The sequence below is a fragment of the Salvelinus alpinus genome, chromosome 38 (genome assembly GCF_045679555.1).
Source record: "Salvelinus alpinus chromosome 38, SLU_Salpinus.1, whole genome shotgun sequence".
In the NCBI taxonomy this organism is placed as follows: domain Eukaryota; kingdom Metazoa; phylum Chordata; class Actinopteri; order Salmoniformes; family Salmonidae; genus Salvelinus; species Salvelinus alpinus.
Genome location: NC_092123.1, coordinates 1,348,190 through 1,372,299, shown reverse-complemented (window position 1 = coordinate 1,372,299; position 24,110 = coordinate 1,348,190). Strand labels below are relative to the sequence as shown.

Below are 24,110 nucleotides of genomic sequence, written 5' to 3'. Positions count from 1 at the left end.
GGTGAAAGTCCACAAGAGAAAGTGGCTAGAACCCAGGTGGACTGGACCGTTCGAAGTGAAGGAAGTTACTTCACACTCAGTCCAGGTCAAGGGTAAATCGGGCGCACCTTGGCATCACCTTACACATTGTACACCAGCCCCAACTCCTTCCAGAACTCTGACTGAAGTCAGGGCCGATTTGGCCAATCTCAATTCGACTCCAACCAAACAAACCTTAGTTGGTGAAAATGGGACGCCAGCCCCAGTTTCCGCGAACTAAGGCTACTTGCCTAGGACAGGGATATCTCAATCCCTGGGAGAAACTGGGAATTTCAGGTCCCTTGTTTGTTATTTTCATAATCATTACTGGAGTGTCCCTAGGAACTCTCACATGGCTTATACAACAGCTCACACATCCACCCCACGCACATCTTACAACTACTAATGTCACGTCCAACATTACCCTCGATCTCACTAGTCCTGCCATACACAAACGAAGCACTACAACCACCGACCAACCCTGCACTCCAACAGAGGTTAGAAGCACCACCTTATGTGTACCCGTAAATGTGACCACCACCATTACACTGTCTTGGGGGTTATTGGGAAAAGCTAGGAATGGCCTGGGAGGGCATGCATTGGAGTACACCAGATTTAACTGGTATATGACAAGAGGGGGGTTTCAGGAGTGGTCATGGAAGAGCCTGGTCGCTGAGACTGGTCCTGACTGGTCCAGTTATTCATCAGGGCAAGCAGTTCTTATCTGGCGGAAAAGATTGTTACTGACTAGGACTAAATTGCGTAATTGGGGTTTATCACTAATTATCCGACCAGGTACTGGGACGGGTTGTCAGGATTTTATACTAGCACCTCAGGTAGAGTCTAGCAAGGATCTACTCTATTGGCCATTAAAAATCTGCATTACACAGCAGACTCAGCCCTCTGCTGTTTCTGACCGGTTTACTGTTTTAACATCTAGGGGGAAAGGTGATTGGGGTCCTATTAATATGGTCACCACTCCTACCACCCCTGATGATATCATTCTCACTGCCACCGGAATCTCAGGGTTCTCTAACAATTGGCTCCTATTGACTGAACAAGCAGCTAATATGACCCTGCAAAGCTGCGTCGTTTGTATGGGAGCAAGGCCATTGCTCCGCATAGTCCCAGCCGCTATTAGCGGAGACTGTCTAATGCCCCTTATGGGCAAAGACAACCCACCTGAAGAGTGTTCACAGTGGGACGCTGTTTATCCGGTAGTCACTACGGTGGTCAAGAAACCGTTATTCTCCTCTAGTGTGGTTAGAGCTAACTTCACATGCATAACCATGACAGGTGGAGGGACATTGTTGGGTAAGCTCCCTGTTAGTTGGTGCTCGTACACTCACATGCTCACGGCAATCTTTAAACCAGTGTCTAGAGCTGATGTGTGGTGGTGGTGTGGGGGAACTAGTCTGTTGGACAGACTTCCCCACAATGCCACTGGTACCTGTGCACTTGTAACTCTTCTGTTGCCCATCTCTGTTTACCCCATAGGCGTCCAAGATCTCCTCACCCGTATACAAGCCCTGGGTCCTGAAATTTGGCCTATCAGGACCAAGCGCACGGTGGGCCCCTCCGCTGGGGACCCAACTTACCTGGATGCAATTGGTGTCCCCAGGGGGGTACCAGATGAGTATAAATTGGTTGACCAAGTAGCCGCGGGTTTTGAATCATCATTTTGTTGGTGGTGTACAGTTAATAAAAATGTGGACAGAATTAACTACATTCATTTTAATGTCCAGAAACTGGGCAATTGGACTCAACAAGGCTTCGAGGCGGTCCATGGACAATTGGCAGCCACATCCCTGATGGCATTTCAAAATAGAATCGCGGTGGATATGTTATTGGCAGAACGGGGGGGGGTCTGTACTATGTTTGGTGAACAGTGTTGTACTTTCATTCCCAACAACACGGCTACGGATGGGAGTCTGACTGTAGCATTGGAGGGACTTCGTACCCTTAATGGTAAGATGAAACAGCATTCTGGAGTGGACACTTCTATGTGGGACTCATGGATGGATGCTTTTGGTAAATATAAGACGTTGGTTTCCTCTATCCTAGTATCTATTTCCGTTTTTGCAGGCATTCTTGTACTTTGTGGATGCTGTTGCATTCCATGTGCGCGGACGCTTGCTAGCCGTGTTATCACTGCTGCCATAGACCCTAATCAGGAAAGGGCCCAAATGTTCCCATTGCTTGATGATGGGGAAGCTGGACCTGTCTATCTATTTGAGGACTAAGAAACTTTTATGTCACGTCTCTTGTGAGACGTGAAGAGGGGGAATTACAAAATTTGTCCTCTGACAAATTTTATCCCATAGCTTTGTTTTTTTTTTACTTTTATGTCATGTCTCTTGTGTGATGTGTAGAGGGGGAATTACAAAATTTGTCCTCTGATAAATTTCATCCCATAGTTTTTGTTTTATACTTTTATGTCACGTCTCTTGTGAGACGTGAAGAGGGGGTTTTGTAAGGAATTGTATTAGATATTGGTAACTTGTTTTAACAACTTCTCAACAATAGCTATGGTTGACACAATATACACACTCCCTCTTTCTATTGGACATATGCTGGACTCATTGGACACATGCACGACACCCACAACTTCCCTCCCCCATGACAATCACTCAGACACTCACAACTCAGGGTTGGAGCTCCAGACAACGAACAATCTCAGGAACCAATGGAACGTCGACATCAGGCCGAACAGGAATACCCACGACCCAGATCGACCAATCGGAAGGCCAGACTTCAGATCAACCTACTTTACTAGTTGTCTATATAATCTGTGTGTACTGTGTAGAGCGCTCTCTCTTCCGGACGATTTCATACAAATCAGACAGAAAGAGCCGTGCTGCACGCTTTGCCTAATATCTTTACACTTGAATAAAACGGCCTTATTATACAATTATCCACCTCGTCCTATGTCTCCACTTGGTCTCCTGTCTCAAGTAAAACGAATTATCAACATCGCCCAAGAAGTTACATATTGCAGCTTTAATGTTGATATTTTGATTATCAGGTGGGCCACACGCTACTTTGAAATAATGCCTATGAAAGGTTCCCAACTACGGCCTTCAGCGAGTGTATACGTTTGTCTGGAATGTGCTCTTAAGCTGCAGAGGTCAAACAAATTCTCCAGCTGGCTGCCACCAATGAGGTATCAGCGACCCGGAGTTAGGGCAGGGCGGGCATCTACAGATCAGATGCACCACTGAACACTACAGACAAAACCCAATACCTTAATACCTTGCCTGGCTTCCCATTTACATCGATCCAGCCAACTGACGTTTCTTCTCCACGATGAGTCTGGATTTGCCTTAGATTTCTAGAATACGAACACGTTCTGACCGTTCTGATTGATCCCAGAAATCGATGGGTTGGCCCAACGCCAGCCTCCATGATGATGTTATCAACTTTGCATGGTTAAGATTTGTTAGACTATCCAATCGCTGATTAATTTGTTTTGTACAATGCTCCTCATTTTGAAGTCGCACAAACGACTTCTAGGTTGGCAATGCCTTCAGAAAGTATTCATACCCCTTGACTTATGCCACAGTCTGTTGTGTTACAGCCTGAATTCTAAATAGATTTTTTCCCTCCCCCATCTACACACATTACCCCATAATGACAATGTGAAAACATGTTTTTTGAAATGTTAGCAAATTTATAGAAAATGAAATACAGAATTTACACCCCTTTCATATGGCACTCCAAATTTGAGTTCATGTGGATCCAATTTCCTTCGATCATCCTTGAGATGTCACTACAACTTAATTGGAGTCCACCTGTGGCTTTATATAGACAGGTGTGTTTCTTTCTAAAGGTCCCACAGTTGACCGTGCATGTCAGAGCAGAAACTATACCATGAAGTCCAAGTAACTGTCCATAGATCTCAGAGAGAATTGTGATGAGGCATATATCCTGGAAAGGGTATCGTATAAAACTATTTCTAGAGTGTTGAACGTTTCCAAAAGCACAGTGGTCTAATAATTGGAAAATTGAAAAAATGCGGAACTACCCAGACTGCCTAGAGCTGGCCTTCCGACTAAACTGAGCAACCGGGTAAAAAGGACCTTGGTCAGGGAGGTGACCAAGAATCCAATGACCACTCTGAAAGAACTAGAGTTCCTAGACTGAGATGAAAAACCTGTCAGAAGGACGACGGTCTCTACAGCACTTCACCAATCTGGGATTTACGGGAGCGTGGCCAGACAGAAGCCACTCCTGAGAAAAAGGCACATGACAGCACCCCTGGAGTTTGCAGAAAAGTATGAAGGACTGAAAGAATAAGGCAAAAGATTCTGTGGTATGATAAGATCATTTTTACTCTTTGGCCTGAATGCAAAGCGCTATGTCTGGAGAAAACCAGGGACAACTCATCACCCGTCTAACACCATCCCTTTTGTGAAGCATGATAATGGAAGCATCCTGCTATGTGGATGCTTTTCAGCGGCATGGACTAGGAGACTTGTAAGGACAGAGGGAACAATTAATGGAGCCAGATACAGGCAAATCCTTGATGAGAACCTGCTTCACTTCAGTGTGCAAACGACCTTAGACTGGGGTGAAGATTTACGTTCCAACAGGACAATGACCCCAAGCATACAGCCAATGCAATGCTGGAATGGCTTCAGAACAAGACTGTGAGTCCTTGAGTGGCCCAGACTTGAATCCCATTGAAAATCTGTAGAAAAACTTTAAGATTGCTGTTCACTGCCACTCCCCATCTAACTTGAGGTTGAGAAAATCTGCAAGGAAGAATGGGAGAAAATCCAGATGTGCCACGCTGATGCAGATATACCCAACACGACTCAAAGATGGAATTGCCGCCAAAGGTGCTTCTACAAAGTATTGCCTCAGGGGTGTGAATTATGTAAATTCGAGATTTAATTTTCAATAAATTTTTTAAAACATGTTATCACTTTTTTCATTTTCGGTAGATGGGCGTGATTTTTTTTAAGTAAAAAAAAAGTTGAATTCAGGCTAACACAATGTGGTCAAGTGGTATCAATACTTTATGAAGCCAATGTATGTAGCGATAGATAGAGCAGCAGAATTAGGTTCAGGGTGTCGTCAGGCAACCCAATACCGTCATTAGTTAGGCTTTTAAATGTCACTAGAGGGGGAAGATGTTCACATTAACATGTTTTTGTGTGTTTTTGCTTTTAATCATGTTCTTATTTGTATATTGTTGTTCCCCTGTGTTATACAATCTGCATTGCAAACTAGAATTTTGAATAAAAGATAAGTAGGGCATAGTTCAAATGTTGGGGAGACTCTTTGGATGTGTTTACACAGGCAGCCCAATTCTGGGGTGCATTCAGTTATTTCAAAGGTTGCTACGTTGTGTGACGGTTTGTACTGAATGACACGTTTTCCCAAAACGGTACACACCGTTCTTCAACAGCCATTCAGTACAGTACTGTTTGTTTAATTAAACCACAGATTATCAGTTATATTGACAAGATACTCAAGTGGCCGCTCTAACAATGAAAAAAAATGTCTTCAAAAGTAGAAGGTAAGATCAGGTGGGGGACCATTCTAGCCAATGAGAGGACAGATTGGGTGGCAGCGTAGCCTAGTGGTTAGAGTGTTGGACTAGTAACCAAAAGGTTGCAAGATCGAATCCCCGAGCTGACATGGTACAAATCTGTCGTTCTGCCCGATCATGGCAGTTAACCCACTGTTCCTAGGCAGTCGTTGTAAATAAGAATTTGTTCTTAACTGACTTGCCTAGTTAGATAAAGGTTAAATAAAATAATAATCATGTGAACAACAGGCACAGCCGATATAAAGTGTTGTTTCTAAAAGTTTCCGCCAGGATGTCACACGTCCTACTTATATCAGTACACTCGTAACAACCAAGGACCTAAGCATTTCAAAACTGTTATTAGATCAAATAAGCCATCACATTTTGTGTTAACGAAATTCGACACTCATTGACCTCCATACAAACACAGATTTTGGGCCCAGTTATCCCTCTCGCTTTGCCTCTTCCTCTCTGTACTGAACACACACCAGAATTGGTCTGCCTGTGTAAGTCCAGCCTTTTAATAGTAAATCTGTAGTCATTCTCCAGCCATTACTGTATTCTTATAGATGGCACAGTCTATAAGACTATAATCCAAATGTCTTACCAGTAAAACAAACAGAGAAAGGAAACACCAACACGCAGAAGAGGGATCGGGGTCACTAAACGACCAGTGTTGGGCTCCTTGATTTTTATTACAAAATATTGATTTCCCACAATTAACAGAACATATTTAGCCAAAACAAAGAACGGAAACAGCCAGCGGTTGGTAATGGATGACTAAGTGTTTACTCCAGAACAGACCACAGCGGAGAAAACAGGAGTTACTACAGCAGGGGTGGCCAATCTGACCCAGGCTTTTGTTCCAGTCAAGCAGTCTGATTCAACAAGCCCATTAATCATCATCTTCATTAGACTGACTAGATGAAATGGGTGTGTTGCGAGAACAAAACCCTGCACCCACAGACCTTTTGTGTATAAGATTGGCCACCCTGAACTACAGCATTCTAGTCAAAACCCTGCTGCCTTTCAAGTCGCTGTTACAATCAATTTGAGTGATCACGGAACTCCCAGTGCCGTCTGTCACTGATATGTCCTCATCCACACATCCCTTAACTCCACATCATGCTCAAAAGGATGCAGGTAAATTGAATTGTAGGAGGTATGAATCCCTATTTTACTACATGACAGAACTAATGTCTGTTTTAAATAAAATAAAATGTCACTCCAGTCCTCTTTGTATTGTCATTAAGAGTTTGAATCGGGTCGATTGGCCAAAACCATCTTTCCCTGAGTTTGACACAGGCCATGGACAACTGAAGTCTAAAGCACAGAAACAGAAGGCATAGAACAGGACAAAACTCTCATCTCATAACTTAAGCTGCTATTTATCAGTGTGATTTAACTCCTAAGCCCAAACCTCTACCCACAGACAGTTGTTATAAAAGGTGTCCTAATCAGTGCAAACACGGATGGATCAAAAATATTGGGGGGGGACTGTTGAAAATGTTTGATTTTTCACAGACCCACCCACACACATCTCTATCATCCACTAACAGTCACCCCATATCATCCCCACCCAGCACCCCTTCCCTATCCCGTATCCTCACCACTCTCACAACAGAGAAAATACAAATAAATGGAAAATGAATGGTTATTGGTTTGCAGTCCCTCTGTCAATGCTGTTCCAAAGGAGAACAGCATTGTCGAACATGGTTCCATCTTTTGTTGCTGCTACAGCCACATCTTCCATCCACTGGTCTCACAACTCTATATGTGTATCATCTGGGAGAGAGAGGGGAGGAAGGAGAGGGATTAGTCAACGGTATATGTTTGCCAATCATTCGTATGTATGTATGTATGTATGTATGTATGTATACCTGGCTTGTCCTTCTGTGTGGTGTGGTTCTCTGCTCCTCTCTCCTGGACTCTGTTCTGCAGGCGTTTGATCTCCTGGTCGTAGTCGCTCCACTCTGCTACGATACGAACAGCTGCCTGCAACTTGGGCTCCTTGGTCTGGGGGTTGTTACACTGGAGGAAGGGTTAAACATTTTAGCTTCACTGTCCAAATAAACACAGAGTGGAGTGTAAAAACACAGACATGACTAGAATCTGCACACACACTTCATACCAGATCTATAGTCTTGGCCTTTTTCTTAGAGTTGTCGTCACACCAAGTCTCGCACCAGAGCCACTCCTGAGGTAGAGACTTGATAGGCACCTGGTGGATCATATTATTAGGCAGATCCTGGAGAGAGAGAGAGAAAATAGGACAATATTATAAATATAGAGTTGGAGCATATTTAACTTCACAAAAGGTTATTTGGGAATATAAAATGTTAGGAAAATCTGAATGTTATACACCCATATTCACTTTTAATTACACACACACACACACCCACCTGGTCGAGGTTGGACAGGCTGTTGGGGTCTTGACTCAGGCCTTGGTATTGTCCTCTCAGTCTGTCTCCTGCTGCTATCTTACGGAACTTCTTCAGATCTACCACATACAGAGCACTGGAGAGACAAAGGGTTACACACACGTCAGTATGTACACACACACACACACCCTTCTACCACACACACACACACTCAGTTACCTGATGTGATATTTGCGTCCAGCGAGGTGACTGGCCCAGTAGCCGGACTTCCAGAAGCGGAAGCCGTCCATCTCTCTCCGGCTCTCACAGAACGGTGTGTATCCATACGGCGCTCCTTCAAGGTCAAAGTCTCGGAGCTCCTTCAGGTCGGTACGCACTATCTGTAGGAGGAGAGAGAGTTCTTCTCAGCTTTACGCAAATCAGAGACATGGACATTCAGAGTGTGCGCGCGCGCGAGTGTGTGTGTGTACCTGATCTGCGTCCACGAATAAGAACTTGTCGACGGACAGAGGGAACAGGACATCCAGGAAGAGGATCTTGTAACCCCAGATGATCCTCTGTTTCTCGGTCTGCTGGTGTAACCACCGCGGCCACTTATACTGGACTAGTTCATACTGGAAACCATACTGCTCTGCCATGTACGGGATAAACTCCTGTGGGAATAACATTTATTCTGGAGTAAACTCAATGAAAACTCAATATTGGAAACCCTATTCATACCGCCACATCCAAAGTAAACTCCTAGAGGAGAGAATATTTATATTTTATACTTAACTACCTTAAATGCCGGGGACAGGTAGTTTTTGAGGAACCAAAACTTGACTGGTGTTTTGGTGTTCTTTAGAACAGACAACATCATGATCCTAAAAGAGAGAAAGAAATGGTGGGATTACAACAGACAAACACTTGGAAAAACCACACACACACACACACACACACACACACACACACACACACACAGGTGCGTACCTGAGGAAACGTTCGTAGAGGTGTCCAGAGGCCACAGAGAAGATGTTGATAACATCATCCTTCTCCTGTTTACTCTCCTCCGTCTTCACACCTCCTGTAAACCCTCTGGAGAGAGAAAGAGAACGACACCATCAAATCCAGCAGAGATCAAATAGGTATGAAACAGTAGACAGTGATGTAAACGGTGGAGCTGGATGCTTAGTGAGAGATACCTGGTGAGTGACTCCCAGAAGCCTGAGTCGTTCTCATGGGTTCCATCACTCAACAGCTCCTCACTGAACTTCTCTGGCCTCTTCTGGACCTGATCAACACACGACCAATACATTACTTAGCAATGGACTTAATGATCAATTTGAATTCAACCTAAGCTTTATTGGGACCTGACAGCAACCAACAATATGAAAGCTGTACTCTACAGCTGGGATCAGAGCAGTACCTTGACTTTGATGATCCGGCTCTTGAAGTTGTTCAGCACCACGACGAGGTCATCAGCGTCTGCTGGAGAGTCTGTTCCATCGTGACTGGAAGAGAGGATGTGAGGTCAGAGAGAGGAACAAGAGGGTGTGCAGGCTTTCGTTCCAGCCCAGCACTAACACGCCTGGTTCCACTAGTCATGTGCTAAAGTGAAGACGGTGTGATATGTCGAGATGTGATCTTCAGTACCTGTAGATCTTGTAGATTTCGTCAGACCGTCCTTTCCTCAGCTTCAGGATCCAGGCTCCTGGGTTAGCCTTCAACTGGAAATAACCCTGAGGACGACGACAACACAACGCCCTCGTTCAACCACAACAACGGAGAATAGAAAGGTGTCTGCCTATCAACAGAGGTTAGGGTTAGAGGTCAGGGGTGACTCACCAGGTTGGCCATGACGATGGTGTCGACGATGACAGGGTCGGAGGGGGTTCCCAGGGTAAACTGGAGTCCTCTGGGGGGCTGACCTGTACTCACGTCAAAACAGTGACCCTCCAGCAGCAGATGTTCCAACTCGTATTCTGCTGCTACTATACTGTCCACCTAGACAGGGAGAATAGAGAACCATTATTAACCCTTTAAAAAACGACTTTAACACAACAATTAAACAAATACCAGAATACTCAGTCCACAGTCACTACACTCTCCAACTGAAGAGGTGAAGGAAAACATTAGCCAAGGCAACCGTGTTATAAATAACACAATCCTAAAACAAAACAGCACAGAAAACACACCTCTTCCAGGTAGATATTGTCCAGGTCATATCGAGTGCGTATAGACTCCACCATCCAGCTCTCAGGGGTGTTGAGGTTGAGTGTGAAGAGGGGAGTTTGGGGCATGTCCAGGAACTTAGCCAGGGGACCAGAGGAGAAACTACCGTCAGTCTGGAACAACACCTCAGGCTCCAACACATACCGGTAGAAACTGGGAGAAGAGAGGAGGGTTTAGAGACACACACAGGAAAACCCTCAAATACTACCAGGGACTTCTAAGGGTAAGGAAACTAAGACAACAGAAATGAGGTCTCAACAGTTAAAAAAGGATGACCTGCATGGAGTGAAACAGTGTAGCTGGGGTCTGCTCACCTTTTGAGAGGCAGGTCTGAGAGTTTGGACTGGCAGTTCATAAACACCCGCAGGTTCACATTGACCAGCTTCTTCAACACCTGGTGGAGAAAGAGAAGCATGGAGAGAAAGATGGCCGTGAGACAGAGTATTTGGAGTGAGACAGAACTCCTAAGTGACAGTTATTTGAAGCGGTACGAACCAATAGGAGCGGAGCTAGTTTCTGGGCGTCCCTGGTTACGGGGTCTATCACGGCAACCATGTCAAAGTAGACGTCTCCCTCTGCGGGCCGGATCTTTACAGCACTGTGGACCAATCATAGACCAGACAGAGGTAAACAGAAAGTATATAGGCAATGAATAAAAACATGAAGTAAAATGTTTTATTAGTTTCAGTACCTGTATCGGTCATCAGCAAAGGCATGTTCTATCCTAGCCTCTCCTTTGGGCTGAGAGGAGAGCAGAGAGTCGATCTTCATCACCAGGTCACTGGCCCTGTCCTCCTCCACCCCAAACTGCTGGACCTTGCTTTTGATTCGCTCTCCCGAGGTCTTCAAAATGATACTCTCCAATAGGAGGAAGTCATCTTGGTTAAAGACCTCCCCATCCTCTAGCGGACCAATGAGCTGTCGGCAGAGAGAGACAAACACCATTGTGACACTTCGATCACAGTAGGAAGCGTGTGTGTGTGTGTGTGTGTGTGTGTGTGTGTGTGTGTGTGTGTGTTGCCCACTCACCCGTCCGTTGCTGATGACTGCTCTCTGTCCTTTCCCCAGCTTGAGAACGTCTCGGCAGTAGACAGCGTGAGACAGCAGGAAGTCAAACTTAGGACCTTCAAACGCACTCTTAAACAAGGCAACGTCCATACCCTGGAGAGATGGAGAAAAATAGGATTGTTTTTAGAGTATAGGACAGTATAGTAAAGGGTGAGACAGAACGGTGTATAACGTGTGTGTATGACTCTTTACCCCGACAGTGAACTGTGTGACGTCGGCCCCAGTCTCCAGTGCCTTAGCGGTCTCTTCTTTAGCCAGCTTGGTGATGTAGTTTTTAGCGTTGTTAGCTGTCTGGGTCTGTATGGCGGCCCATATCGCCCTGGCAACACGACTGTTCTCCTCGGATGGGCTGTCGCTAGGGTTGTTGATCAGGCCCAATCGCACGTTGTTACTGGTTTTCTGTTGAAGGCAGATTTAGGAGAATCCGTCAGATGGTAGGTTTTTTTGTGTGTGGATTTTTTGGGTCGTGTTATAGTGACATCATGTGTGCTCGTATCAGTGTGACATCATCATACCATGTGTCTGATGGCATCGTATAGTAGCTGGCGTCCGGAAGGTTGGTCAAAATCTCCCACAACCCAGAACGTGACTGGACGGATGTAGCCATCATCTAGAGGAGAGAAGGGAGAGGGAGAGGGAGTTGAAGAGGAGGAGAAGAGAGTAAAGGGTCACAGACCTCCTTAACCCTGAAATGTATGCGGTTTGATGTTGCAGTGCCATCTCAATTCTTAGTCTTTGAGCAAGACTCTCTCGAGCAAAGGCAGTTGGCAGAAACAAACACAAACACATCCAAGCATGTCATCTCACAGAGATGCAAGATGGTGTGATAATGTTGATGAGGAGTGAGATATGGTGGATTCACAGAACTATGGCTCGTAATACTGTCTGTTGAGAGAGAAAGAGAGGAAGTGCAGGAAAGGAAATAAGGGTTACCATGGTGGTCCTTGGGGGCCATCCCTGACAGAACAAAAACAAACATACAGAGGAGAAAGAAGAGAATAGATAGACAAGAGATTTAGGGCTGAAACGTTTAGATCAATAAGATGAAGCTCTGCATGTGTAGCTGTGTGTGTGTGTGTGTGTGTGTATATATCTTACCCTTCTTGGTCATGTAGTTCATGCTGTTAGCCACAGCAGTGCTCTTCTCTCTGGTGTCCAGGAACAGAAAGCGAGCGTACTCGTCTATGAAATGGTTATCTGTCAGGAAAGAGAGAGGTGGTTAAGATGGTTCCGCCTGTGTGTGTGTGTGTGTGTGTGTGTGTGTAACTCACTAGTATTAGAGAGGTCCAGGTACGTCCTGGCAGTCGACAGGATTCGAGGGTTGATACGAGGGACAACGTTGGGTTGCGTCATGATGAAATCCACCACATCTTGATCAGTGGCCAGCTCACCCTAGGAAGACACAACAAGAGGTCAGTGTGTGTGTGTGTGTGTGTTTCTGTGTGTGTGTGTGTGTGTGTGTGTTTCTGTGTGTGTAACTCACCATGTAGACAGCCCGTTGGTAGAAGCTGGTAGTCTCCAGTATTTTGTGCATGGTGACAGTTTCTAGCTCTTCTGGGTCTAGCTGTTCTCGCTGGTACGGCATTCCGTTGTACATCACCACTGGCAACGGACCTACACCCGTCTGCAAGTAGTAACCACGCCCTTCCTGGAGGCGGAAATAGATAGGGAGACGGTACATGAAAATCATACCGTTCTGTCAAGAAACATAACGGAACATAAAAGCAGAACCATACCTTCCTGTTGTCGTCGTAAGTGGAGTCTGGTCCAAGAATGCTGCCAACCTCCACGTAGGGAAACTTCTTCTCCAACACCTTGACTACATCACCTACACTTAGCTTACCACCGCTAGGCACGCGGTTAAACATCTAGAGAGGGAGAGAGGCGATTCAAATATAGCATTTCCATCTGATTGGTCAGGCTGATGTTCCAGATTACTGGGATTGGTCAAAAGACTCATCAATTATTCTCATTGGTCAGACCGACTCACCGAGATGATGGTGTCGAAGGCGGCGGGAGCGTCCAGTTCTTCTGTGATGTAGTTAAAGGCTCGGAGCAGAGCCACACCTGCATCCTCCATACCATCTATCTCATCAACATCAGACACCACAAACACCAGCCCAATCCTACAACACACACAGCAGGGTTATTAGGGATGGGAATTACCAGGGACCTCACCATACCTAGGTGCCGATACGATATGTATTGCGATTCTCACGATTCTATATGTATTGCGATTCTCACGATTCTATATGTATTGCGATTCTCACGATTCTATATGTATTGCGATTCTCACGATTCTATATGTATTGCGATTCTCACGATTCTATATGTATTGCGATTCTGACGATTCTATATGTATTGCGATTCTCACGATTCTATATGTATTGCGATTCGATGTTCCAGACATATTGCTCACCGTATGTCTGCTGCAGGGAGACGAGAGACAGAGCCATGAGAAAAACAAATAAAAGTCATGGAAATAAAAGTGCCGAAAACAAATTGGCTCCCAATGTAAAAAGATTGAGAACGAGCTATGATGGAAAAATACAGGAGTTATAATATTGTGATATTGTCAAAAAGATGCAAAACATCAAAGCTTATATCCCGATATGTAACTGTATCGACCCCCCCCCATTAAGGGTTATACACAGTTACTCACATCCACAGACTATACAGCAGAGTTAGAACCAACATGGCCTTCGGGGGCGGCAGGTAGCCTAGTGTTGGGCCAGTAACCGAAAGGTTGCTAGATCGAATCCCCGAGCTGACAAGGTACAAATCTGTCGTTCTGCCCCTGAACAAGGCAGTTAGCCCACTGTTCCTAGGCCGTCATTGTAAATAAGAATTTGTTCTTAATTGACTTGCCTAGTTAAATTAAAGGTTAAATATAAAATAAATAAATGAAAAATTCACTAGAAAACACACCCCACCCTACCTGAGTGGGATGTTATTGCTGTAGAACATCTCAGCAACATTCAACAGCTCAGCAGAACTCTCATGGGTTGGGTCCAGAATCACCACCTAAAACACAAGACATCATTGCTCTTTGCTGTCAGTTCCAAAAATGTACGCAATACGTTTGGTGTCGCTGTCTGACACACGTATCATGTACTCACAAGGTTGTGAAAGTTTTTCCGGATCTGTCGCACGACTCCGGGGAAGGTAGGTCTGAGGAGCTCCTGGACGCTGTAAGGCCATGAGCCGTACCTGCTGTCTGTCTCCAGGTTATTAATCCACTGAGGAGAGAGAGATTAGATTATCATCAACATTAACAATGAAAAAAAAGAGAGTTGGGTTATATACGTTTTTTAACGGCTTGATTGTATACTGAACAAAAATATAAAAACGCAACATGCAACAATTTTACTGAGTTACAGTTCATATAAGGAAATCAGTCAATTGAAATTAATTCATTAGGCTCTAATCTATGGATTTCACATGACTGGGCAGGAGACCAGCCATGGGTGGGCCTGGGAGTGCATAGGCCAACCCACTTGGCAGCCAGGCCCACCCACTGGGGAGCCAGGCCCAGCCAATCAGTATGAGTTTTTCCCCACAAAAGGGCTTTTTTTTACAGACAGAAATACTTGTCAGTTTCACCAGCTGTCTGGGTGGCTGGTCTCAGACGATCACGCAAGTGAAGGCGGCGGATGTGAAGGTCCTGGGCTGGCGTGGTTACACGTGGTCTGCGGTTGTGAGGTAGGTTGGACGTACTGCCAAATTCTCTAAAACAACGTTGGAGGCGGCATATGGTAGAGAAACTAACATAACATTTTCTGGCAGCAGCTCTGGTGGAAATTCCTGCAGTCAGCATGCCAGTTGCGTGCTCCCTCAAAACTTGAGACATCTGTGGCATTGTGTTGTGTGACAAAACTGCACATTTTAGAGTGGCCTATTGTCTCCAGCACAAGGTGCACCTGTGTAATGATCATGCTGCTTAATCAGCTTCTTGACATGCCACACCTGTCAAGGTGGATGGATTATCTTGGCAAAGGAAAAATGCTCACTAACAGGGATATAAAAAGATTTGTGCACAACATTTGAGAGAAATAAACTTTTGGTGGGTATGGAACATTTCTGGGATCTTTTATTTCAGCTCATGAAACATGACACCAACACTTTACATGTTGCGTTTATATTTTTGTTCAGGATATATACGGATGACATAGTTGGATGGTTAGGGTTAAATAAAGGGGTAGGTGTGCCTTACGTTGATAGCAGGATTGCGGATGTCCACAGCGTAGTCCGAGTCAGAAGGCTGTACGTTGAGTTTGAGGATGTCGTGGATGAAGGGAGTCTCGATAAGGAGAGACCGCAGACCTTCCATCACCCTGGCCTCACTACGGAGAACCTCAAACACACTGGAAACACACACACAGTCAATGTGTGTACCTGAAGTTGCGCGCGCGTGTGTGTGTGTGTGTACGTACCTGAAGATGTCCTGTGTGTCCAGGTCTATGTGTAGTCCGTTGATGAAGAGAGCAGAGTCTCCAGGCTGCAATCCCAGAGTTCCCTTAAAGAACTGGAGAGAGAGAAGAAGAGCGGTACGGTCATTACATGTTAACGGGTAGTAGAGTGAGACAGGGAAGGAGAGTTATGGACGACTGAGCTCTTACCTTCTGGTTCTCTTCCATCTCTTTACGTATCTCAGAGCTGACCACTGTTTTGGTGATGGACCTGAGGAGGGGAGTGAAACCACCAGAATCACACACTACACAGATATCAAAAAACATGTTTGTGTTCATGTGTGTGTGTGTGTGTGTGTGTGTGTGTACCTAGCCTTGGTAGGGAAGTTCTGACTGAGGTCTCTCATGACGTTCAGGGCATCTGAAGATGGAGCAGCCAGGATCCGAGCTGCAGTCTGGAAACTCAGATCTGACACATGAAGAGAAAAAAAATGAAATATAGTGGGGGGAAAAGGAGATGATTACTGTAGCTACAGTTGTCTTGATGCAGGAGAAGAGGCAAAGTAAAAAGAAAGTCCCGCCCACCTTGCATCTGCCAGACTTTAAGGGGAGCCATCTCATTGGTGCTCTCCACCAGGTGTTTCCTTAGCTCCTTCAGCTGCTCCTTCAACTCAGGGTACAGAGTCCTGGAGAGAGGGAGAGGAGAGGTACGGAGAGGAAAGTGAGAAGGAAGAAGAGAGGGAAAGAAGTTTCTCCACCCATAACGCTCCAAAGCAGAGTGGGTTTGTGGAATAGCTTTTCATTTTGGTAGGTTGGTTACTTCAGTTTTCCAAAGAGGAATCCCTGGACCTCATCCACTGGGTCATTCTCCCCCATCAGTGTAGCATTCACTTCCGCTCCCTGGACCTGCGTATCGTCCTTAGCCTTGTATTCCTGGTTCTTGATGGCCAGCTCCACTCCATAACCAGACAAATACACTCTACGACTGCTGGGAGACTGGCAACGAGAGAAAGAGGAAAAGATGAACATGAAATGCTGTCGTAATTATGTTTCCCATCATGTGTATTCCTGTGTTTTTCTTACAGCCAGGTAGTGACGAAGCACATAGGTGGCCAGTCCCTTGTTGGCTTTGGACAGCATCAGCTGATGGAACATTGTGAATTCCGAACTTCCAATCTCGGCATACAGGATAACAACCGGAATGTCGGGATTTGATCCCGGGAACCTGTGATCGCTTTTGAATAGGTAGGGCTTGGGCCTGGGATAAAGAGGGATGAGATAAGGACTATTTAATGAATTATTATCACTTCAACAGAGGTCTTTATCAATCAAAGTGGATATTCACAGTTTCTGTGTGGGTGTCTCCCAGTGTGTTTGAGTCTCCCAGCGTGTTTGAGTCTCCCAGCGTGTTTGAGTCTCCCAGCGTGTTTGAGTCTCCCAGCGTGTTTGAGTGTCCCAGCGTGTTTGAGTGTCCCAGCGTGTTTGAGTGTCCCAGCGTGTTTGAGTGTCCCAGCGTGTTTGAGTGTCCCAGCATGTTTGAGTGTCCCAGCGTGTTTGAGTGTCCCAGTGTGTTTGAGTGTCCCAGTGTGTTTGTACCGTTCTGCTGCGGTCTCCATCAGTGCAGCCAGTTTCTCCGTGTCACATGACTTCTCTCCGTGGACATTGAAGAAGGCTGAGCAGCCGGAGGGAGGGGGCTCGTTAGACGCTATCTACAGGAGAGAGGCGAGAAACAGTGATTAGAAACACATAGAGAGGGAGAGGGTAGTCATCTAGTAGTATTGTAGTAATATTACTTGTTGGAAGGAATGTACAGTAGCAGAGTAGGCCCTGAGAGATAGGGCGAACTTGAGCATGTTGAGTTGGACTGTGCTAAGCAGAGCACTGGCTCTCTTCATGATCAGGTCGTAGTACGCCTGGTCTGTATCTGTAACAGAACAACACTTTAATATATCTTCCAGAGACCAAGTGCTACATAAATCAACATTATAAGTGAAATAAACATTAAGGCTACCATCATGGTCCCCTTTGATATTCTGATTTGCTTCGACGAAATCCCAGAACATCTCCTGACTCTCTTCTGCCAGGAACTCACTGAGAAAGAGAGAGAGTGGGGGGCGGGGTATGAAGAGAAAGAGGGGGTGAAGAGAAAGAAAGGATGTGTTTTGTCTTGTGTATGTGTTGAGCATAATGTTACCTGGCCTCCAGCAGCAGAGGGGTAGAGGCCCACTTGGTGGTGAGACTGGTGGTGACACCCTTGGAGTCAGCTCCTCCAGATACCACTGGTAGCAGGGTCAGGGACAGGAGCAGGGCACAGTGCTGCCACATCCTGGGGCCTGGAGAGGAGAGGGAGAGTTTAGTTTGGGGAGAGGAGAAAAGGAGAGGATGAGGGAGAGTAGTAGGAGGAAAGAGAACAGGGTCAATGGAGATCTGTATTGTATCAGTGCTGAGACTGAAAGACTGGTAACCATGCAAGTAATGCTGTTGCCTTCCCTGTTTTATGTGTTTGAGATAGTATAGCTGTATATTTTCTATTATAAACTGGGTGGTTCAAGCCCTGACTGCTGATTGGCTGACAGTCGTGGTATATTTAAGCAATAAGGCCCGAGGAGGTGTGGTATATGGCCATATATCACAAACCCCCGAGGTGCCTTATTACTATTATAAACGGGTTACCAACGTAATTAGAGCAGTAAAGATAAATGTTTTGTCATGGTATATATGGTCTGATATACCATGGCTGTCAGCCAATCAGCATTCAGGGCTCGAACCACCCAGTTTATATATTTTTTTTTGAAAGCTGATTGGCTGACAGTCGTGGTATATTTAAGCAATAAGGCACAAGGGGGTGTGGTATATTGCCAATATGCCACAGCTAAGGGCTGTTCTTACACACGACACAGTCCTTAGCCGTGGTATATTGGTCATATATCACAAACCCTGAGGGGCCTTATTGGTATTATAAACTGGCTACCAACGTAATGAGAGCAGAAAAGATACATGTTGTCATACCCATGGTATACGGTCTGATATACCGTGGCTGTCAGCATTCAGGGCTTGAACCACCCAGTTTACAATGGCCATACAATGGCCACACAACCCCTCGGGCCTTATTGCTTAATTGTGATCAGCCCAAAATTAGCTGTGCAGTTAGTACACTTGTCGTGATTGTAAACACTGCGCCACTAATTCTAACCAATTAGAGCGCTCAGCGTGGCTGTTCGAGGGAGAAATATCCAATGAGCATCTTGACAGGACTTCCGGATTGTTTCAATAAAATCCGATATGGTCAGCTAGCTGGCAATTTAAACCCGAATGATTAGCTATACTTTAGCTATTTAAATTACGTGTCAGAAGTTGACACCCTACGTGTTGGTCTTGCTCTGTTTGATGTTTAAGTTAACTTGCTGTCGCTTGCTAGCTATTCGTTAGAATAACTGCAGACTTCATTGGTTAGCTTGCGAGCACACAGGATAACCTAGCTAGTTAGTTCGCGTCAGAATACGTGCAAACTTACAAACAATTTGTGGTGCAACCTCTGACAAATAGTAGCTAGCTGAGACATCTTACAGAATATTTTGCTAACAGTAAATGTACATACCGAAACCGGCTTGGTAACTTCCCGCATCTGCCATGATCAGAGGGGAGTGGGTATGGTCCTGGCAACTTCATTGTAGGTAGACTGTTGTTTTTGCCTGTTAAAAATCCAAGAAAAAGTATTGTCTGTAAGTTTACGTTTCATTTTATTGGATATATGACTACCCCTTGTTGTATGTAATGGAATTATGTTTTATCACTTAAATCAATCAAAGCAGTACAAAATAAAATATTTGCTACATTTACCCACTGCTTCAAGTTGGTAACTTAGGCGCCATGTTGGCTCAAAAGGGCCAAGATTTTCCGTAGTTTCATCAGCTTATAGAGGTTTTAATGCATTTTGTGGCACTGCAATACTGTTCAATGTATCAACAGAGATGTTGGAAATAGTTCCTTCTCCGCATCTAATGTACCAAAACCAAGTCAACACTCCACGTATTCAGATAACTTCCAATGAATTGCTAGACTTTCCACTTGTATTTTATCATCAGAATCGTTGATTTGTACTTGAATGCCCTTATAGGGTAGGCCATCATTGTAAATAACAATTTGTTCTCTTAACTGACTTGCCTAGTTAAATAAAGGTTAAATAAATCAAACTAAAGCAATATTATTCCCATGTCCCTATACACCATCTTCTCTCTGGACCATAATTAATTGAATCAGGTGGGTTACTGCAGGGCTGGAATGAAACCCTGCACACCCAGTAGCTCTCCAGAACCAAAGTTGTTGGAGAACCCTGGCCTATAGAGGAAGTTTCCACCACGAGGGGAAGTGATTGAGCCAAGTGCACACCATATAGTTAAAGAGGACTCAACATTGTGTCTGTGAGAGAATGGGTAGCGCAATTGAAGCCATCTCCATTTAGAAGTAGTCAATTTTCTTCTACTACTGCTTATATGAGTTCGTTAACAAACTGAAAGGGTCTATACTGCCACCTGGAGTGTGTTGTTTGAACAGGCATAAAGCCAAGGCTGGTGATTTACTGCCACCTGCAGTTATGGAATGTTTGCTCACGAGTACAATTCATTGGCTGATCCTTCCTGATGACCTGGTTGGAATTATGTGGAATCATTCCTTAACCTATAGTAAGCCCCACGCAGTTGACTACTTCAAAATGGTGAAAGTAATCAAATTAAATACATTTTTATTTGTCACATGCGCCGAATACAACAGGTGTAGACTTTACCATGAAATTATTACTTTTCGAGTCATTTAGTTAAAAAGTTAAAAAGAAAGACAAATTATCAAAAAAGGAAATAGTAACACAATCAAATAACAATAATGAGACTATATACAAGGAGTACCAGTACTGAGTCAATGTGCAGGGGTATGAGGTAGTTGAGGTAATTGATGTAATATGTACATGTAGGTAGGGGTGAAAGTGACAAGGCAATCAGGAAAGATAATAAACAGAGTTGCAGCAGCGTATGTGAAGAGTGTGAACGTTTGTTTGTGTGTGTGGCGTCAATATGCATGTGGGTGTGTATGTTTTGTGTGCGTGAGCATATGTAGTCTTATGTAGTCTTGTCTGTGTTTGAGTGTCAGTGTAGTATGTGTGAGTGTGTGGGTAGAGTCCAGTGAGTGTGCATAGAGTCAGTGCAAATAAAAAGGGGGTCAATGCAGATTGTCAGGGTAGCCATTTGATTAACTGGTTCAGCAGTCTTATGGCTTGGAGGTAGAAGTTGTTCAGGAGCCTTTTGGTCCCAGACTTTGCACTCCGGTACAGTCTATGACTTGGGTGGCTGGAGTCTTTGAACATTTTTAGGGCCTTCCTCAGACACCGCCTGGTATAGAGTTCCTGGGTGGCAGGGAGCTATGCCCCAGTGATGTACTGGGCTGTACTTGCTACCCTCTCAATGGCACTGCCCTTAGCAAGGACTCTCACACTCTCACACACACACACACACACACACACACACACACACACACACACACACACACACACACACACACACACACACACACACACACACACACACACACACACACACACACACACACACACACACACACACACACACACACACACACACACACACACACACACACACACACACACACACACACACACACACACACAAAAAAAAACAGTGCCTCTATCTATCTCTATGGTGCACACATCAGAATCACCTTCATTTGCCAAGTCCATTTTCACATACCCAGAATTTTACTTAGTAAAGTGCTTCTGCTAGCAATAGAAAAAATATACAGACAGAATATAGACCAAGCAATTTACATAATCTACAGGTTATTGCGACTGCACCAGGCCACCAGCTGTGGGAAGGGTAGGTTACCGGACTGCAGTCTGCAGCCCGTCTGCTTTAGAAATTACAGAGGAGAGAGGGTCAGTTCCTGAGGGACTGTACTAGCTCAATGGTTTGATTTAATATTAATACAAAAAAGAGCTGGTCCATTAATTATCCTGTCAGACCTGACCTTCACACACACCAATACACACACCACACATGCCCTCCTCCCCCACAAACACACGCCTGCACAAATGCACGCACACACACACTCCCCACAGGGGCCGTTTGTCTGTCAGGAAGGTGATGTCTCCAGATGAATTATGGGAGGTGGCTGTCATCTTTGGGGTCAAATACAAAATGGCGTCCCTGGGGTGGGAGGTCAACGTTCTCTCTGGCTGCTGTCGCATCTCGCACGACTGCCATTTTATAGGTTACACACAGGACCAGCCCTGTGCAAACAACCCCAATTAAACTCACTCACATTAATATTAACACACTCTACTGTGTGTGTGTGTGTGTCTTTGGTTTCATGTGAGTCCTTGCTAATTTAAGTCTCCATGTCAGTATAATGGGGTGAGGAGAGGTCCCCAACATGAAGCTAATTCACCACTAGTGAAGCGGGGAACACTATCATTAACATGAACCTGTAGTGAGGAGAAGGAGGCAGTTGTATTTGGTATTAATACTGACTAGTCCCAGTTATTGATGATATATTGGCGTATCATTTTAATATTATTCAAAATATTAAATCACATATAAGAGAAACACGTTACGGCCCATCTCTAACTTGTAATCCATATAGCTTCCATTGACTCAGCCGAACCCACATCTGCTTTCCCGTTAGGTGTATGTGTGTGTCTATAAATGTCTGATGAATGGTAATTCAATCGAGGGTCCAAGAGGACAAGCCATGGGTCATGGCCAGATAGACTGGACAGTATACATCTCTGGGTGTCAGTGGGGCTCTACTGTATATTTATTTGACATTAACGAGCAATACAGACACACAGACTCTGGGCTATGTTCTTTATAAGGACCCTCTATAAACTCACTGTCACAGGGGTACGATTTAGCCTCGCCCTCGTAGGATGGCTGGGGCCCTGATGAGATGGTAAGTCCCGGTATGGCCCGTTTTTCATTGTCCTACAGAAGAATCCACACGTGATAGATAGGAGAGTTGCTCCTAAGCCGTTATCTCTTGTATTCCAGTCCGCTGCATCTCACCCATTACTGCTAGTTTTACTTGTCTGCTCTTGAAATGACAGCAACCCAGGGTTTGTGTGTATTGACACAAAGGGCCAATCAGAGATCATAGACATGGAGTTTAGTATAGTCCACCATGTACTCTCTATCCAGGGAAATATTGTTCAGCCCTGTGGTGTTAGAGTTCCGTGCACTTTTGGGACTACAACGGAAATAAGTCTCTTACTTCCCCGTTTTTGTTTTTAAAATGTACGTATTCTTGTGTTTTTTAAACTGGCAAATAAAATCAATTAATCAAAGATCACTAGGTTGTTATATTGGGCTACTGAGTGGCACAGTGGTCAAAGGCACTGCATCTCAGTGGAAGAGGCATTACTATAGTACCTGGTTCAAATCCAGGCTTTATCACATCTGGCTGTGATTGGTAGTCCCATAGGGCAGTGCACAATTGGCCCAGTGTTGTCTGTGTTAGGCAGTCATTGTAAATAAGAATTTGTTCTTAACTGACTTGCCTAGTTAAATAAAGGTTAAATAAAAAATGGTTTAAAGAAAATGTATAATGAGGCTGCTTAGAACGGCTCTTCCCTGGCTCCCTGTCCTGTCCTTGCTCCATGAAGGGCATCAAGTGTTGTTATTTACATCTCACCTCTAATGACCTGACTCTACTTGATCCCTTACCCTCTCTGCCTCATCCTGGCTCCTTCTACCCCACCCACTCCTCCTCTCCTCAATCCACCAAGGACATGAAGTGTAATTTACTCAAGCCACAGGCTGTTCCGGCTGGCCTTGGATGGAGGTGTGTGTAGATTGAATTAGACAGTAGATCAGTGTTGACAGGACCAAGGCTGTTATTAAGAGGGAACAGGCTGTTTTATGAGGTCAAGGTTCTGCAGTTTTACACTGTGTGTGTGTGTGTGTGTGTGAGAAAAAGAACTAGAGAGAGAAAGTATAACATATACAGTATATGAGTGCACCAATGTTGGAAATAACACAGAAACAAGGAACAGTTTTAAAAAATTGAATATTTTAATGAGTGGTTTGATGATCCGTTATTGCAATCATAAGATAATTTCCTGAATGACACTGATAGTGGGAACGGGACACCATCGGCAGAACATTCAAAGAACAAGTTGAGACACACAGGAAGTAAACGTTTGTGATGGAAAATATTCAATTTCATTCAACAGAAATATTTAAGACACTAGTGTAAGCGATAAGATTGTAAAGAAAGTTTATAGCAGTATGACCTGGTATAATTTCAGTTTGAGGGACTCCAAAAGCGTTACCATCGCTGAGTAGTGCTGTAGTTGACATAATAATGTGTGTGTGTTATTTTGGACATGGGAGTGGGAGTGATACAGAGTCAGATATCAAGGTGACCTACGGTTAAAGGAAACGTCTACCTCAAGCATTTGTCTCTGTGTGCGTGTGTCTCTCC

General features: G+C 44.7%; 1 protein-coding gene across 2 annotated transcripts; it reads right to left on the bottom strand.

Moving 5' to 3' along the window:
• Nucleotides 1–6,202: 6,202 nt before the first annotated feature.
• Nucleotides 6,203–19,332, bottom strand: uggt1 (UDP-glucose glycoprotein glucosyltransferase 1). Of its 2 annotated transcripts, XM_071387535.1 has the most exons (39): nucleotides 19,222–19,332; nucleotides 17,818–17,956; nucleotides 17,635–17,714; nucleotides 17,417–17,547; nucleotides 17,220–17,332; nucleotides 16,707–16,881; nucleotides 16,444–16,619; nucleotides 16,209–16,309; nucleotides 15,993–16,092; nucleotides 15,834–15,894; nucleotides 15,648–15,739; nucleotides 15,428–15,578; nucleotides 14,334–14,453; nucleotides 14,153–14,238; nucleotides 13,205–13,340; nucleotides 12,951–13,082; nucleotides 12,698–12,862; nucleotides 12,486–12,606; nucleotides 12,313–12,411; nucleotides 12,148–12,171; nucleotides 11,730–11,824; nucleotides 11,407–11,613; nucleotides 11,176–11,307; nucleotides 10,838–11,064; nucleotides 10,642–10,744; nucleotides 10,461–10,540; nucleotides 10,110–10,299; nucleotides 9,760–9,918; nucleotides 9,568–9,653; nucleotides 9,341–9,425; nucleotides 9,117–9,205; nucleotides 8,905–9,009; nucleotides 8,714–8,798; nucleotides 8,406–8,588; nucleotides 8,155–8,315; nucleotides 7,957–8,071; nucleotides 7,686–7,802; nucleotides 7,435–7,585; nucleotides 6,203–7,339 (listed from the first exon to the last, which is right to left on the bottom strand). In XM_071387535.1, the coding sequence occupies exons 1-39, from the start codon at nucleotides 19,253–19,255 to the stop codon at nucleotides 7,317–7,319; spliced, it is 4,629 nt and encodes a 1,542-aa protein (XP_071243636.1). In that variant the 5' UTR covers nucleotides 19,256–19,332; the 3' UTR covers nucleotides 6,203–7,316. The 2 variants fall into 2 exon arrangements, with proteins under 2 accessions (XP_071243636.1, XP_071243637.1); XM_071387536.1 differs by lacking the exon at nucleotides 12,148–12,171.
• Between the last annotated feature and the right edge of the window lie 4,778 nt (nucleotides 19,333–24,110).

Excerpts from the sequence above, each read along its gene's own strand:
- uggt1 (XM_071387535.1), bottom strand. The coding sequence starts at position 19,255 with ATGGCAGATGCGGGAAGTTACCAAGCCGGTTTCG. Across the intron at positions 16,310-16,443 it reads TTCCTCTTTGGAAAACTGAA|GACTCTGTACCCTGAGTTGA; the intron begins GTAACCAACCTA and ends CCCTCTCTCCAG. Across the intron at positions 15,740-15,833 it reads AGATGGAAGAGAACCAGAAG|TTCTTTAAGGGAACTCTGGG; the intron begins GTAAGAGCTCAG and ends CTCTCTCTCCAG.